At 45.1% G+C, this 17050-nt stretch overlaps 1 protein-coding gene and 1 long non-coding RNA gene across 2 annotated transcripts; one reads left to right on the top strand and one right to left on the bottom strand.

Moving 5' to 3' along the window:
• Positions 1-885: 885 nt before the first annotated feature.
• LOC130399821 (trypsin-1-like) lies at positions 886-7122 on the bottom strand. The gene is made up of 6 exons (XM_056605012.1): positions 7043-7122; positions 3900-3920; positions 3365-3524; positions 2969-3237; positions 2432-2568; positions 886-2117 (listed from the first exon to the last, which is right to left on the bottom strand). The coding sequence occupies exons 1-6, from the start codon at positions 7092-7094 to the stop codon at positions 1761-1763; spliced, it is 996 nt and encodes a 331-aa protein (XP_056460987.1). The 5' UTR covers positions 7095-7122; the 3' UTR covers positions 886-1760.
• A 6661-nt stretch (positions 7123-13783) lies between these two features.
• On the top strand, positions 13784-16620 carry LOC130399837 (uncharacterized). The gene is made up of 3 exons (XR_008902338.1): positions 13784-14486; positions 15124-15183; positions 15354-16620. It is a non-coding gene; the product is annotated as an uncharacterized LOC130399837 (long non-coding RNA).
• The last annotated feature ends 430 nt before the right edge of the window (positions 16621-17050 follow it).

Raw genomic sequence — 17050 nt, 5'->3', positions numbered from 1 at the left:
GAGTGCCAGCGTGTGTTTGTATGTGGGAGACAGTGAGTGAGAGTAGCGCACAGCTCTGGCTGGCCGGACGGCGCAGCAAGGAACTTATAAACACAATTGTTAGCCAGCAGTAATCAGCCCGGCAGTCGGCCCGGAAACGTTAACGGCCCACCGCGTATTCTCCAGACTCTCCCGGTTACCACGCCGCCACTGAGCGTCATACTGTCAGTCCTCTTATCCTCAATTATAACACCAATCTCCTCCATCAAGTCCTTGAGCAACACCTTTTCCAATGTCGAAAATTTGGATCCTCTTTGACGTGCCATATCTTTATAGTTACAAGCTTAGCTAGCTGGCTACAAGTATCAAGTGTTGTAGTGTCAGCTGTGACAGTTAAGGTAACATAGCATAACATTTATTCAAAAAGCAACGAGTTTAGAGAGAGATTTTTGAATATATTGTGGTCCATCTTTATCAAACAAATCGTAAATGTGTTCACATTTCGCCGGAATCCATCATGGCAGATACTGAACACAAACTAATCCTATTTTAATCCTTGGTAAAACTAATCTCTAATCTATGATTAATTTAAACCAGTTTTAACCTAGATTTACTAACCCTAGATTAACCCTAAACAAGGATTAATTTAATCCATGTTTGTGCAATCCAGCCATAGTGTTTGAATTCCCGCTGAAACATTGGGCTCCCAATAACTGTTCTTTCAACTGTAATGGTATTATTTAAGTACTCGTATCGGGCATTCACACTTCAAAAACCTCCACAGCGGTATTCATTTGTCATGATCATCTTTTTAAACAAAATTTATTTTCAAAAACTAAACCTTTGAAATAAATTTTTCGCCGTGTTAAGGTCATATGACACACCCCCAGTTTTAATACATTCTCAACCTTTATGCCGCTTTTCCACTGCATGGTACCAGCTCGACACGACTCGACTCGACTCGACTCAGCTCGCCTTTTTTGCGTTTCCACCGCGATCTAGTACCTCAAGTGGCTGCTTTTTCTAGTACCGCCTCGCTCTAGGTTCCAAGCGGCTGAACCGATGCTAAAAGGTGACGTCGGCAGACGGCCGGCCACTGATTGGCCAGAGAGTGTGACGAAGTCACGAGGGCGACATGGCAACCATGCTGGTAACGATAGAACAGCCATAGTAGCGCCGCAGCCAACATATTCCACTTCTTCAACGTGCCAGCTAATAATACGAACACGAATACCATCGCATCGATGTTCTCCATTGTTGTTATGTGGGTTCTGTCCATGTGTGGGTTACGTAGGTGTTGTTTGCGTCGCGTACAAAAAAAACGTCACGGCCCTTTCGCGCAGACGACCCCGCCCACGTCCCGGAGGTACTATTTGCGGTGGAAAAGCACCCGCGCTGCTACCGTGTCGAGTCGTGTCGAGTCGTGTCGTGTCGAGTCGAGCTACATGTGCGGTGGAAAAGCGGCATTAGTCTCTCCTAACCATTGCTAGTTAAACGAAAGACAATTCCAACCCCAAATAAAATAAGAAGCACATATCAATATGTATTTTATAACTGCACCTTCAGATTCAAGAGCAAAAGCGATCTTTTCCACGTAATATGCTCAACGCCAACTATATATCATGTGTAAGATGAGACTCCACTAACTCCAACAGTCCATAAAAACCCCAAAAGGAAAAACAGAAAACGCTGCGTGATCGTTTCTTTACATGATCACATACCATGAGGTACATGCAACATGAAAATAAACCGGAGTCGAGCCCTTCCAGGCCACGCTGCCTCTAGACCAGCGCAGAGAAGACGGAGAGGGAGGAGAGGAGGAGGAGGAGGAGGTAGGACATGGGGAAGCGGGCGTCTGACGCGTGACTGGTGGTGGGGGCGGTCGGTGAGGCGGTGACTGGGCCAGATGGAGGGTCGCCACAGTTAAAGGTGGCGTCGCTGTTGATTCCCGCGGATCGGAAGTCCACGAAGCCGGGCTGGTTGGTGGTGATGATACCGTTGATCCAAGCCTGATATTCGGATACTCTGGCGTATACTCCAGGGAAGTTGGGCAAGGCACATCCTCGACCAAAGCTCACCACTCCCGACTGGACCCACTGCGGACCCTGTTTGCCTACAAGAGGACCCCCAGAGTCACCCTTTAGGGGAAGAGGATAAAAGCCACGATGGGTTAGCAAAATACCTCCAACTGCATGAAGTTAGAGTCATTGCCAGGTCCTTTATGATTGGTGTTGTGCTTTGGGTGTCTGATGCTGAATTGGTGGGGTACGTTTTGTTTTGCACTAATGACTTTTTCGTGCGCTATATGGCCTAACTCACTATGTCATCCCTCCTGCCTCACCTAATGCTATATTTTGGCATGCTAAACTGCATTTTGTTGTCCAGAACAAAAATAGTTGAATCTAATCTAGTCTAGGGAGCTCCACTCAAAACATGACTGTTTAACAGTTACCTGACACGAGTCCTTCCCTCCAGCCGACAATCCAGCGCAGATCATGTTGTTGGTGATTCGGCCCACATAGCTGCAGTCACACTCCCTGTTGCCCACTATGGGCAGGTCCACTTCCTGGAGGATGTCCGCGGCTGAACCTATGAATGGAAGGAATGAAACGGGACTTTGAAAAGGCAGCTCATGCTGGGGCCCTGCTGTGTGAAACGACTTGATTCACGGTCGTATCGACCCCCCTCAGTGGGTCTGACAGTGCACAATGCAAGTGCAGAGACCCCACTCTAAACTGTGGCACACATGTTAACTAGTTAAATGGTAAATGGCCTGCATATATATTACGCATTTCTAACCAGAGGCCACTAAGAGCGCTTCACAATATGGTCAACCATTCAACCATTCATGCACACATTCACACACCGTCGGCGGTGTCAAGGCGACAGCCAGCTCGTCAGGACCAGTTAGGGTGAGGTGTCTTGTCTCAGAGACACCTCGACACTCAGGACTAGGTCTAGGGACATACGCCAGAAGAAGAAGACCCACCTCCAGACGAGGTGGTGCCCCAGCCAGTGACCCAGTTGATGATGCCGCTGTTGAACGTGCTTCCGTCCGCGGCCAGGCAGACGGGCACGATGTAGTCTGTGAAGGTGACAGCCGAGGAGAGCTCCAGCAGGCAGATGTCGTTGTCGTTGGTGGTCCCACTGTAATCGGGGTGACAGACGATCCTGGAGATGGTCCGGGACTGCTCGTTGGGGTTGCTGCCCGCCTGGTTCTGACGGCCCAGGAAGACCGTGAAACCTGTTGTGTCAGTTCTGATCGGAAAGGAAACAACGTCACCGTTAGTCTCGTTCGTCTGAAATTAATGTTCATCGAGTTGTTGACGAACCAGAGATGAGGAACATGTTTTGGCTATTGCCGGATGTTGAAGGTTGACGTTACGTGGTGAAGCAGTGGGCAGCGGTCAGCACCCACAGATTGTTGATCAGAGACCCCCCACAGAAGGGGCCAGACGTGTGCAAACTGGCCTGCCAGGGCCAGCTGCCCGGAGCAGCATCCACTCCTCCAACGATCCTGGTGTTGAGAGGAGCCCGACCACACACTGAAATAGGTTCAAGGTATCAGAGAAGGAGCAATGGCCTCTATGAACGCCTGCTGCTGCAGTGCCCCTGACTTTCTCTGCTGCACTTCAGTTTTAATGTTTTAAGTTTTACTCAGAATACATTTAATTGATACAGCTCTTTTAAAATATTCAGACACTATGCATATTCCAAAAAAGAGTCAAACAAAATAACAAGTAAATATAATTGAAAATACACAATTTCAATATATATATGCAAAGATAACACGTTATACATAAACTGAAATATTGACCAAATGGGCATCGATAAGGAAATAGGGCAGCCTCTAGGGAATATAAATTAATAGTCAATTGAAATTATGAAATGTAGAATTTTTTTTATTTAGAATCTCTTACCATTTAGCTGTGAGGACACCTCTGCAAAAAAGAAAAGAGAGAAAATGTTTAACAAATGAATCAAATATAATATGAAAATAATAATATAATATAATAACTTAATAATAGCTTTTTAATTAAAAAAAGTCCTAATAAACGCACAATGTTGTAATTTCACACATCTGTGTCTGTTCCCTGGGAGGTAGTGCAGTCTGTTTAACTCGAACGATTCTGAGTTTACTGCCATGTGAAAGTTGTGTACATTCAGTTACCATTGATTACCATTTGATCGAATAATGTATTTTTATATATATTTATCCTAAGATAAAGTATAATAGAATAGTCATAGAATATAGTCACTAGGTAAAGAAATGTTAAGAGATATGTTTTTCAACAAATGGGCGGAGCTATTTCAGGCAGGACCTATCAGTTCTATCAGTACTCTGATAGGTGGACCATTGAGTGCCTGCTCACTGCAGGGCCAATGGGGTAAGACTCTTATCTCTCTCACACACACACACACACACACACACACACACACACACACACACACACACACACACACACACACACACACACACACACACACACACACACACACACACACACACACACAAACACTCTCTGTGAGGTTAAAGGGAAACTTCACCCATTTCCATTAAGCTTTGTATCGTTAGTAACCCACTCATATTTTTGAATGGTCGTGCATCATTCCCTTATTTTCTGGAGAGACTGGAGAGATCTGTATCAATCTCCAACACTTCCTGTTTAAGATGACGCAATATGACGATTTTTGCGTAGAAGTAAATAGGAAGTGTAAGAGGGGAGGATTCTCGTAAGACTACAAGCACTGGGTGGGACCCACTGACGCTACAGACCTTAGAGCAGTGCCAGTGGGTGGGACTTCACCAGCAGAAACTAACATCCACAGCGTCTGAAGCTAAGCTAACAGAGGCTGTTGATAAAACAGTACTATGACTAATTCACTGAGTTCTAGTAGGACTATTTCACTGAGTTCACCAACTAATACTCTTCACTAGAAATGTTGTGTGAAATGAGTTTCAAGCAGTCTTGCGGTATCAGCTTGGTAGATGGAACAGCGAGGTGTCCGATAGGCGGAGATCTAGATCAGCGGGAGTGGCCAGCGAAGCTGTGCATCGTGGTGCATGCTGGGAGTTGTTGTCTTCAATCCACAAGCGCCAAAAAGTCACTTTCTGCCTTTTCTCGGTCAAGACGGCACCAAATTAGAATTTTATTGTATTATTCGACTACATATAGGACCCAATTTCAATTCATGTCTTAACCAGCACCAACCCAGACTCCCTCTGATTTGTTTCGGCTCCGTTTGGCGCATCCTACACAATGTAGGTGTCTGACGCAGCCCATGGGGGACTGTATAGTCCCAGTATCTGTGGTGAGATGTTGGTCTGCTGTTGGCATTCTGTGTCTGACATCTGTATGTCATGCTTCCAGTCCTAAAACAGGGAGCACTTTAAAAGAGTGACATCATACCAGGAAACGAGAGTGTATCTCAAAATCATGTCCTACAATAAGTGGTTAACTCTGTGGGATTATTTCTGACACAACAAGGATCCTGGGCCCGGGTTGGACGTGTTCCCAGAAACTGAAGTGCTGACAGCTCCATTCATAATCTGACACAAACGGGTTTGACCGGCACCCTTGTTTTCATTGGAGCAATGTGGGCTTGGAGCAAACCGACATGAAGCACTGTTTAAATAAAATATTGTAGGTGAGAACCGAGATAGAGACTTTTTTGCCAGTGAAAATACGCACTCCCCTATGATATTATCTTCTTCAACACTGAATTTCACGCTCTACGTGAAGTCTGGTTCATGGGGAATGAGACTAAAGTCATTTTAATAACATTTAGGGATTCTCCACCACCCCACTATTGTGGTTCTGCTGACTCAATTATTGACGGAAAATATGTTCACACAAAGTCAGTGGTGAAAGCAGTTTACAATTCAAAGTACCCCACTTAATGGCAGCTGCTCTCTTAAAATAGAGCCCAACGCAGAGTTCCTCTCACACAGGCGACAGAGTTTAACACAGGTGACAGTCTCCGGTGAGTCTGCAAATTCAAACTGGAATGATGTTCCATTTTAAAATATAATTACTACTATAGCCTAAATAATTTGCTTTATAATTATTCATGAATTATTCTTGCTACATTTCAATATACATGTCACAATGTCAGAGGATTAAATTGACAATAATCTAGAATATAATGTATAATTGTTATGATTAGAATAATATATAGATACTATCCGAGTAATATTTGATTGGCATTTTACACATCATTCGCTCAACTTTTGGTTGGTGTTACTTGAGTTTCTGGTGGAGATTTTGGTCTGCCTTCAGCCTTCAGCCCCAAAAAAGCGGGGAACCACTCAATCCACAATCTGTAGGCCTGCTATCATTTTGAATGTTAAAAAACAAATTTTCAGAAAATGAGGATGTTCACTTTGAACATTAACACGCGTTCATCTCCTCATCTGGTTCAGGTCCTTGTCTGACTCCTTCCCCGTCCACCAGAACAGAGGCCTTACACTACTGAGTGACACATGAGCCGCCTGTATGGCTTCTTCCTCGCATCGAAGGATGGCATGAACAGATTAACGGGGGGAGGCTGCTATTCACTACAACAAGGATTATCTCGTTTGGTCGTCTTTTTAAGATGTTAAATGCAAAACCCCTGATACACAGCTTCGGCCAGCCGTGTTTCTTGTTAGTTCAGTTCCCTTTTAAAGCATAGAAGCGCTGTCCTTTTTTTTAGTGTGCATGCTTAATGAAGAAAGACATGAATGAAGGAAACCAAATCCCTTGGGGAAGTGTTTTAAGGAAAACCAGATATAAATTAAGGCAGCGATTACAATACAAAGCTTTTAGCCTACTTCAGAGTGTATACACTCACACACACACACACACACACACACACACACACACACACACACACACACACACACACACACACACACACACACACATACACACACACACACACACACACACACACACACACACACACACATACATATATACGCACGCAAGTGGGATCTGAGGACAAACAATCCTATCCGTGACCCTGTCTATGTCCAGGTGAGCTGTCCAGGTAGCCCAGGAGGAAGGAGAGGGGTACTTACCATGCACCACCAGCAGTAGCACCGCCACCCATAGCGCCTTGAGTCCAGCCATCCCAACAGTTTCAAGTCCTCAATTCAGTTGAGCCTTTTAAAACCTTTCTCTCCTCCCTTTTGATTGTCATTCTACTGCCACAGCGCAACACAGGTGGGAGACACGCCCACGGGACAGGTGCACCTTCTCCATCCCGGGTAAACGACATCACAACATCATAAGTCATCGCTCGTTTCTTTGGGCAGGGAAAGAAACACGGGTAAGATATAAAACCTTACAAATACCGAAGGAGAAAGGCGGTACGGCCCTTCCCTGTCTGATAGATTATTATAGGGCGGCTCAAATTGTTGGCTGGTGTGCCCCAGATCATAGATCAAGATGGAAAGAGATAGAGAGCTTGATGGGAAAGGGACTACCAGTTAACTCCTCACATCATAACCTCCCCTATGTTCAGGGCTGTGTTAGATGGTTGACCCATCGCCCGCCACTAGTACTAAAATCATACAGGGAATGTGTGTATTCCGTATGCAGCCAGTCTAGTCCAGGGGTTCTCAACCTATTTGGGGCCAGGGACCCCTTACAGGAGAGGAAATCTACCAAGGATCCCCTCATAATAGAAACACAGATTAAGCGTAAACTGACTACCATTTGTGCTCTTAGATGCAATTGGAACTATTTACATTCTAAAGCTTCTCAACCTGAATACTTCAGACCTATTTCATAGCGATAAATAGAAATACATAAAAATGTCAATCATGATAATACAAATTATGTACTTTTAAGCAGAGGGTAATTCATTATTTGAATTGCATTTTGACTCAATGGCATTTTAACTTTTCAAGTGAAATTGAACAGTTGACGTCTAAAGCTGTCTTACAAGTGCTTCAACTTACAATAATAAGTGTTATTATGTGTGATAAAAGGCACTGAACAAATATAACTTTTCCATATTACAATCTGTTGAGCCACCAAATAAGCCTTGACTCATCTTGCCTCTTGCCTTGACCCACTCTGTCACCATACAAACACGTTTGCACTAATGAGAGAATTGTGATTACATATATCTCTCACTTTGTTGTTACTTATGGATTTGTCTGTCTGGTTATCATTTATTGTTCATTGTATGGTTCGCATCTTAGATACCAAAACAAATTCCTTGCATGTGAAGACCTACTTGGCAATAAACTCCTTTCTGATTCTGATTCTGATCCGATCCTGATTTAGCTTGGCTTTGTCTGCAAGCACCTTGAGACCATCACGTCACATCTCCCGTCGGCCGTTTCCAATAAACCATCATATTTCGTCAAATTAGCGTCAATGGTCCGACTCCAATATTTATCCATGGTCACAAGGTAGCTAGAGTTTATTTTGGCCCAAAGCTAACGTGGGTGTGAGTAATGGTCACTATGCTTTTCCTAACGGCACAAATGGCCCCCATCTGTAGATATTTCATTTTTTATTTGATCATTGTCGTTTGAACATTGTGAACCCATTGTTGTCCGTGGACCACAGGTTGAGTAGCCGTGGTCTAGCCTCTATAATTACAATTTACAAATAGGGCATTAAGCAGACGCTTTTATCGGTTAATACACACACCGACGGCAGAAAATTGCGCGTCAGGAGCAGTTAGGGTTAAGTGTCTGGCTCAGGGAGACAGCTAGGAGGAGCAGGGGATCGAACTAGCAGCCTATCGGTTACAAGACAACTGCTTTACCACCTGAGCTAAGCCGCTGCCATTTTATACTTCTATGTCAAAATGTTTGTCAGATGGCCAGATGCCAACAAGGCTTCAAACTTGACACACGGTGTAACACAGTGTCACGGAAGGAAGATGAATCACCGCAATCTGCTTGACTGATGAACTCAGACATGCAGCTTGTGAACAAACAAGGCAGGCAACTGCTTGGGGCTCCTGGTTGTCGGGCCCGAAGGGCCGACAAACTCTACTCCACAGCAATGACTCATAGTAACTGCAGTGACTGCTCCTCCCTCCCAGGACAATTTCAACGACAACAAGTTGGAAACCCACCCAAAGGGGGCCCCATGTTTTCATTCCCATCAGCGCAGTGATGCCTAATGCGTAGATTGAAAGAGAAATCTACCCGCCCTACCTTTGCGATCGACCGGTTGATCGCAAAGGTAGGGCGGGTAGATTGCGTGCCATTCCAAAAATATAAATAATAATAATACTTTTTATAAATAAGTATCATCCCTATGGCATTTACGACCTGCCAGACTTTGAAAAAACGGTTCAAGTCTTTGCCAATCGCCACATTTCTGTACTAAAAAAACCAACTTGCAGCACTGATTCACCTTTTTTTTTCTGTTTGGGTTCGAGTTGGAGGGCTCAGGCCAAGAATGTCAAGCATCTCCACCGCCGGATTTGTAGCAACGTTAAAGACAATTGCTACCAGCCCACTCCAGCACAGAGTTTCGGTTTTGCCCAGTGTACCCTGGTGTTGGCGGAGTGTCAGGGAAGCTGTTGAGGAACACATTGAGTGCAGGCTTGAAGGTAGTCAAGGTTGTGAGGGACTTGATGTTAGGAGGGACCACGTTGTACAGAGCTGATAGCACGAGAGGCGAAGGAGTTGAACCTCAGGGTGTTGATGCTGCTGTGCTTAGAGTTGCCCAGTGGTCTAATACAGGTAGTACCGTGTCTGGAGGTTTCCCGAAAGATGAGATTGACGTTATTTGGGAGGATGTCATGTTCAATCTTCCAGACAAGGATGATGGTGTACCTTTCCCTCCGTTGCTGCAGGGAGTACAGCGAGAGGCGTCGGAGGCGATCCCAGTAGCTGAGATCACGAAGGCCCTGTATCTTGGCAGTGAAAGATCTTTGGACTGCTTCGATTTGAATGATGTCGCGCTGCAGGTGGGGCAACCAGAGCAGACAGCAGTATTCGAGATGCGAGCGGACAAAGGATTTGTAGAGGAGCATCATCGTGCTAACATCCCTGGTGATAAAGGTCCGCAAGATCCAGCCAGCCATGCTGTTGGGCTTAGTTGCTTTCGTGGCGATGTGAGTTCGCCAGGTGAGGTTGGTGTCGACGTAGACACCCAGGTCTTTGACGTCGTCAGACCCTTGGAGTGGCTGGCCTGATGGTAGGGTATACGGCAGTTTCAGGTCAACGATTTTGCCGTGATGGAGAAGCTGGAACTTTTCTTGATTTAGTTCCATGTTGTTGATATCGGCCCACTCGACAACTGAAAGGAGGTCCTCTTGGAGAAGAAGTCTGTCGGCATGAGAGGATATATCTTTGTGGAGCTTTGAGTCGTCTGCAAACACTTTGATTTTACTGTGTTTGACAGCGCCAAAGATATCGTTGATGTATATGAGGAATAGTAAGGGACCAAGAACTGTACCCTGAGGAACTCCGCTGACGACGTCAATGATGGATGACATGACTCCGTCAACTGTGACGTACTGTTTCCTGCCCGTCAGGAAGCTAGCAATCCAGTTGTAGAGCTTACCCTGGATGCCGAAAGATTTCAGCTTTTTCAGCAGGATTTTGTGGTCCACTTTGTCAAAAGCCTTGCTGAAGTCGAGGTACATCACGTCTGCGTTTTTATCCGCGCAAAGATCGCACATGATATCTTCTATGCGGTGGAGTAGTTGCGTGAGGCAGTTCTTACCCTTCTGGAACCCATGCTGATTAGGGTTAATGAGGTTGTTCGTCTCAATGAAGCTGACCATCTTTTTGCGGGCGATGCGCTCAAAAAGTTTGATCAGGTGTGAGGTAAGAGAGACCGGTCTATAGTTTGCTGCTATAGCCTTACTACCTTACTACTAGGCGCAATACTCTGTGTCCGGAACACGCCTGCAACATCTGCAGTGTCGAGGGATCGTCTCCAGAGGTGGAGGATGGGGAGGGATAGGGCATCTTTGCACTCGTGGAGAAGTACAGCAGGGAACTTGGCTGAGTGCATCGATATCTTTGATTGCTTCCAGAACATCATCTTGAGTTAGAGTAATGTCTGTCAAAGACTCGGCCGTCTGCTGATGTAGCTTGATGTTGTTAGCTTCCACATTGTTTGGGTTGCTAAAAGCTTGTTTGTACTGTTGTTGGAGGATGTCGCCCATTCGGGCTGGAGCGGATTCAAGCTTGTTGTCGCCATCAACGAGGGGACCAACAGAAGATCTGAACTTAGCCGATTTCTTAGCAACTGTAAAGAAGGCTTTAGGGTTCTTTTTTATCTTGCTAATAGCTGCTACTTCCTGAAGAAGGCGCTCCCTCTTGATGTTATCCTTCAGAAGAAGTTCGATGGTTGCGCGTTCTTTGTTGAGATGCTCGAGCTTAGTGTTGTTCATTGGAGTTCTAGAACAATACTTTATGGCGTTGATGTGGCCATTTAGGCGGCGGAGTTCCCTTCTAGGTCTTGGGATGGAGGATTTCGCAGAAGCTTCCATACCCCGCGTATGGGAGGGGGCATGTTTGCAGCAGATGTTAGCTACTGTGTCTTCAAAGAGTTTCCAGGCGGTGTCCTGGTAGTTTCTTGTATCAGTGATGTTAGACCAGTCCATGCTCTGGAAATAGGAGTTGATGGCTCCCCAGTCTGCCGAATTGAAGTTAATGTCGTCCAGGGGGCATGCGGGAGTGAAGACGGGTCTTTCAGGAGTCTGCGATGGAGGGAGGAGGTCAGGATGGAGGAGGACACAGTTGACGAAGTCGTGATCGGACAGTTCTGTCTTCGCTACGGTTGTGTTGTGGACAGAATCACTGTTGTTGGAGAAAACGAGGTCCAGTATGTTGCTGTTGCGAGTTGGCTCGTCTATCAACTGAAGTAGGAAGTGTTCTTCCATGAAGGCGATGAGGGAGAGTGCAGTCTGCCTGTCTGACAGCAGGATGCTGCACCCGGGATCAACCGAGGAAGTTCTCCAGTTGACAAAAGGGAGGTTGAAATCACCCGCTATGTGGAGTTCAGGGGTAGATCCCACTTCATCAATGAAGCGATGGAGGACGACCAGACATTCATCGAATTTGTCGAAAGGTGACAGGGGTGGACGATAAATCCCAGCGATGATCATGTCGAGTTCCTAACTGTAAACGCAAGCAATTTCACAATAGGAGTTTGAGAAAACCCTACTTTTCTCAACCGTGATCGAATTGTGTAGGTAGATCGCAGCCCCACCTCTCACACGGTTTACTCTATCTGCCAGGTAGCAAGAGTAGCCAGAGATGTGCACTTCTGCATCCAGATGGTAGGACTTGAGGTGGGTTTCCGTCAGTATGAAGAACGGAGTGTGGATGGGGTTGGAGTCGATCGACTCCTGAAGGGCTTTGATCTTCCAACGCTGGTTACGAATTCCAGGGTCCATTCCCTGGATGTTGAGGAGGAAGGTGTTGGTGATCGGAGGAGGTTTCTTCACATTTGAGGACGAGGCAGTTGTTGAGTTGGAGGACAGTACTGCCTGTGCTGGAATTGTAGCTGAGGGAACATCTGGGGAGAGGGGTGATATAGGGAAGCTGCTAGCTGTTGATGGAAGAGTTGGAGGCTCTGTAGAGAAGACTGCATCATCGAGGAGAGCTCCCTGGAGAAATCGGATTTCATCTGAGAAAGATGCTTCATAAAATCCTCTTTATCTTGCTCTTTTTCAGACTTGGAGAAGCTGACTGATCGTTGGCGGTTGGATCCACTGCCTGGAGGAACATCCATAGATGTTATGCTCGGCTTCTAGGCGCACTGTTGTCAGCACGAGGGTTGCTGTTTCTGGAGCTAGGGGTGGATGGTTTCCTGGATTGCAAGTCCCTTCCAGCCTGTTGTTGTTGGTGTGTTAGTTTGCTGTTGTTGTGGGCGGGCTTCTTCTGGGAGTTCTTGGATTTCTTAAGGGTTTCTTCACTTGTAATAGTCCCCTTGATGTGAACTTCTTTGCAAACCTTGCTGACGCAAACACCAGTTGCAAGGGCGTTTTGACAGAGTTTCGGGTGGAAGTACCGGCATTTACTCTTGTCTTTGTTACAGCTCCGTTTCCCCCCGGGGCCGTTGCTCTGGTAGCTGGAGCACCAGGGAGGGTGGTAGGACTGGCACTGTTTGCCGGAGATACCATGCGGGCACTCGTTCTTGAGAAGGAGAGGACATACTTCTTTGGAACGATCGTAGTAGTTCTTCTTGGTGAGGGGTTGCTGCTGAGGACGGGGAGTATTGGCGTCAGAGGCGCTAGGGTCCGTCTTGGCATCCTTTACCTCAATGGATGGGTTGGAAGAAGACTGAACACGTCTGCAGTGGAGATTGAGATTTTGAAAGTCCAAGCTGATATTGAGTTGAAGTCCAGGGCTCATGCACAATTTGGGGACTAACTCACAAAGGAACAGATCCAAACATGAGGAAATCGGCTACCAGAATAGTTTGGAATCGTGCGCTTCTTTCAGATTTTTTAAATATTTTATACTTTATAAGTTATTCTACTTTTAAAATAATATCTTTTTTTAACATGGGAGTCAATGGGAGGACGGCAGAGCCGTCCTCCCATTCAACTGTAAAAGTAACTCTGCACCACCACGGCTGAATTTCGGGAACGTCTTTGAATACTGTGTTAGTGGCCCACTTGTTAGCAGAGATGGTTTGCTCAACGATCCTGGCGTGCATACCCAGTGCTAGGCCGAATATAATAAATGTAGAAATAACACACAGTGGGGCATCAGTGCTGTTTGACTGGAACTGACCATCGTTTATTAAAACGCGCGCTCACTTGACCAAGGTCACATGTCAATTCAGGGACATCCTATTGGCTGCCGCTGTACACACAACACTGCATACAGCATATTATGTATGTATGTATAACAAAGTAAATGCAACAGATTGTGACAATGGAGGGCAGATACTTGTACATGTCAACAGAAATATCCCCTTTATCTTCGGCTACATCCTTTTTTGACTTTGCCTTTAAGTTTTTCCAGCAGGGTTTCAGTTGGGATTTGTCCCTCGTATCCTTAACCCCAGTTGAGCCACTGAAGCGCTCTGCTCACCTCACCCGGGTCCCCTCCTTCTTGTCCAGCGTAATCAGGGCTGGAGTGCGACTCACTTTCCGCCCGGGATTTCCGTGATGCAGCCGAGCCCACCCCAATTAGGGGGAGCGGCTGGGGGTTATTTTTCTATGTACGAGCCCCTGAACAATGAAACGCTGCACTGGACAAAGCTGTCGTGCCTCCAAACCACAAAAACAAATAAACAAACCCATTCAATTCCAATATTCTACCAGGTTTTTTTACACAAGCAATTAGAGGATGCATGCTATACACACTAATGCACAGGCTCAAATGGGATAGTGAAATCGAGCTCAACCTTCCTGCAGGAATCTCACCTCTGATTGGTGGTTGGGCGTCTCCTGTTTGACAAAACCATTAATGCAGCACGAGCGCACCTAACATAGTTTCTGCTGTTTCGTCTGTCAAAGAGGCTAGCTAGTCTTTATCAGAAAATCCACGATTTCCAGCTGTGTTATAACATGACCAGGTAATAATTCATTTTAAAACCTTGACATAATCTGTCAGATGTATATTAAACAACAGTTGACCACGAGGTGATTCTATCTATGCCTCTTCTTGAATTGCCTAATGTTTAAATCGGCAGAGGCTAATGGTGCGTAGGATGATATATGCATATGATAAGGCGCAAGGAGCAGAAAAAGTTGACAAGGGTGCTAATGTAACAGGGTTGGTAATACCCTTAGTTTGAATTACTACAAAACAAATGTTTGTAATGAAGATGTGTTGTTTTATTGCCACCTAGCGACTGAATGGTGCAACTGCATCGATTGTCTATTTTCGCGCGCCGCTGTACATACCACTGCAGATAAATCTATCTAGGCTGGAGGCGAGTACGCGATATGGCCAACAATATTAATATGTTTAATGGTTTCGGCTCGTTTTGTACCGACCAATGTTGTGTATTTCGAATGTAAATATTACCTGTATGTAATAGGAAAGTAACAGACATTTATGTGCATTAATGACTATTATATTTAAAGTAGTAGCCTACTCCCAACCGCGTGTTGAGCTAAAGCTAAATAGCTAGCTGTGGGCTCGCTAGCGGGCTCTCGGTTATGTTTGGTTTTTATTTTGGATTATAATTGTTACTTTTTGTTGCACAGGTCTGAACATTAATGCAGTTGATGTCGGTTGACACGGTTTGTGTTTCGCCATTCAAACAGGTGGGCTTTCATAAATATGGGATTCACATGGAGTTATAAATGAACCACTATACGATCACGTGTTTTATGTAGAATGTATATTTGAGGGCGATAATTCTATCTAGGCTTGAGGTCTGAACATTAATGCAATGATGGTGGTTGACACGGTTTGTGTGTCGCCATTCAAACAGGAGAATAAAGAGGACCAGCGAAGACCAAGTCCTGTGTAGCGGTGTCGTCCTTCCAGCGCTGTTGGAACCCACACAGGTCGGTTACACACATTTTCAGGAAAAAAAAACGCTGGCAGATTTTTATCAGCTGGAGGCGTTTCCCGATACGCGTCTATACGTTCACTCTGTATGGGATCTTGTCGTCCCGTTGCGTTTGGTGTGAACGCACTGGAGAAGTTTCAAGACAGACAGCCAAAATTGACATTTTTATTCAGAAAATAGCCGGTCCTTTTGCTTCATATAAAAAGCATGTTTGTGACACTGGATATCGATATGGATACGTCATCTAGCCTGCATGTGGAGGGCCACATAAGGTAAGAAATTGGTTTACGTAAACTTTGCTGCTGGTTCTGTTTGCTCGTGAATCGTGATGACCTGGCCAAAGGTTACCAACGGTCCTAAGCGATTGTGATCTGATTCTGGTTGGTGCTCCAGTTAGTATGCATTGTAGGGCTGGGCGATATGGACAAAATCTTATATCACGATATGAGTAATTTTATATCACGATATGGATATATATCACGATATGGTATTTTTGAAGTAAATTAAAATAATAAATGGCTTAAAATAACCATACTTCACATTTGATCAGTTTTTTCTTTTATTTTGAACTTGAATTTCCATGCTTACAAAGGAGTAAGTAGCGAACAATCTGTCATTAACTGCGCCATGATTCCTGCCTTCCTCACCTCAAATTACGTGCAGGTTACGTTACCTGAAAGCACATTGGCTGGTGAAGTTTCTTCTTCTGGGAATAGTTAAATGTCTTACAGCTAAGCACTCTGCTGCAGGGCCCCGTTTTGGCGCAACTGCAGTTAACTGCCGTTCCATCCACCGCCATATTCTTTTTTTTTTTTTTTCTCGGTATAAACGATATGGCCAAATCTCTCCCGGTAGACACTTTCATATCGTCCACGGTATGATATCGTCATATCGCCCAGCCCTAATGCATTGTATATATAGATTGCAGCTAGTAGCAGCTACACACGGTGCGATTGCTATGCCAATGTGGTTATAGTTGGTTTTGTCTGATTGAGATATGTGACGACTTGGAGCCCGGTAGGCCTATCCTGACATAAATATGTTCTTGCATAACCTGTGATTATCCTAAACTGAAGGGGATTTTATTTGCGGACAATTTTCTTATGATGTTGCAACAAGTGAAGTTTACATTGGTCCATCGCAAGTGTTTACTGGTGGTCAGGATTTGGCAGTCTGCAATTCTCCTCTGGGTGCTTGTATTTTTCTTCTTTTTTTAATGCAGCATAACATATGCTACCAGCAGCCCTTGCTCGTCTTCAAAAGGCTGATGCTCAGTACCTCGTTTCATTTCGTACCCCCTTTACAGTCTGGCATTGTTTGTCTGGTAAACTTTGTTGATGTCAAGATAAGTGTTAAATTGCCAACACTGTTCTTTGTCCTGTGTGTATTAGTATTAGGCCTACATAACCCGAGCCAATACCCTGGTGTTTCCAACGCCGTTTTGCAACACAAGCCAAAACACAAACTGTGGTTTTCAACTTTTATTGTTCGAATAGGATCTTCATAGGGCTGGCCCGAATGCCATTTTTCAGGCTTCGAATACTCGTTGGGTTTTACGAGCGAATATTTGAATACTCGTTCCAGAAAAAAACACCATCAAAAACAACATTAATAAT

This window comes from Gadus chalcogrammus, chromosome 2 (assembly GCF_026213295.1).
Source record: "Gadus chalcogrammus isolate NIFS_2021 chromosome 2, NIFS_Gcha_1.0, whole genome shotgun sequence".
In the NCBI taxonomy this organism is placed as follows: Eukaryota; Metazoa; Chordata; class Actinopteri; order Gadiformes; family Gadidae; genus Gadus; species Gadus chalcogrammus.
This window is presented reverse-complemented; position numbering and strand designations above follow the sequence as displayed.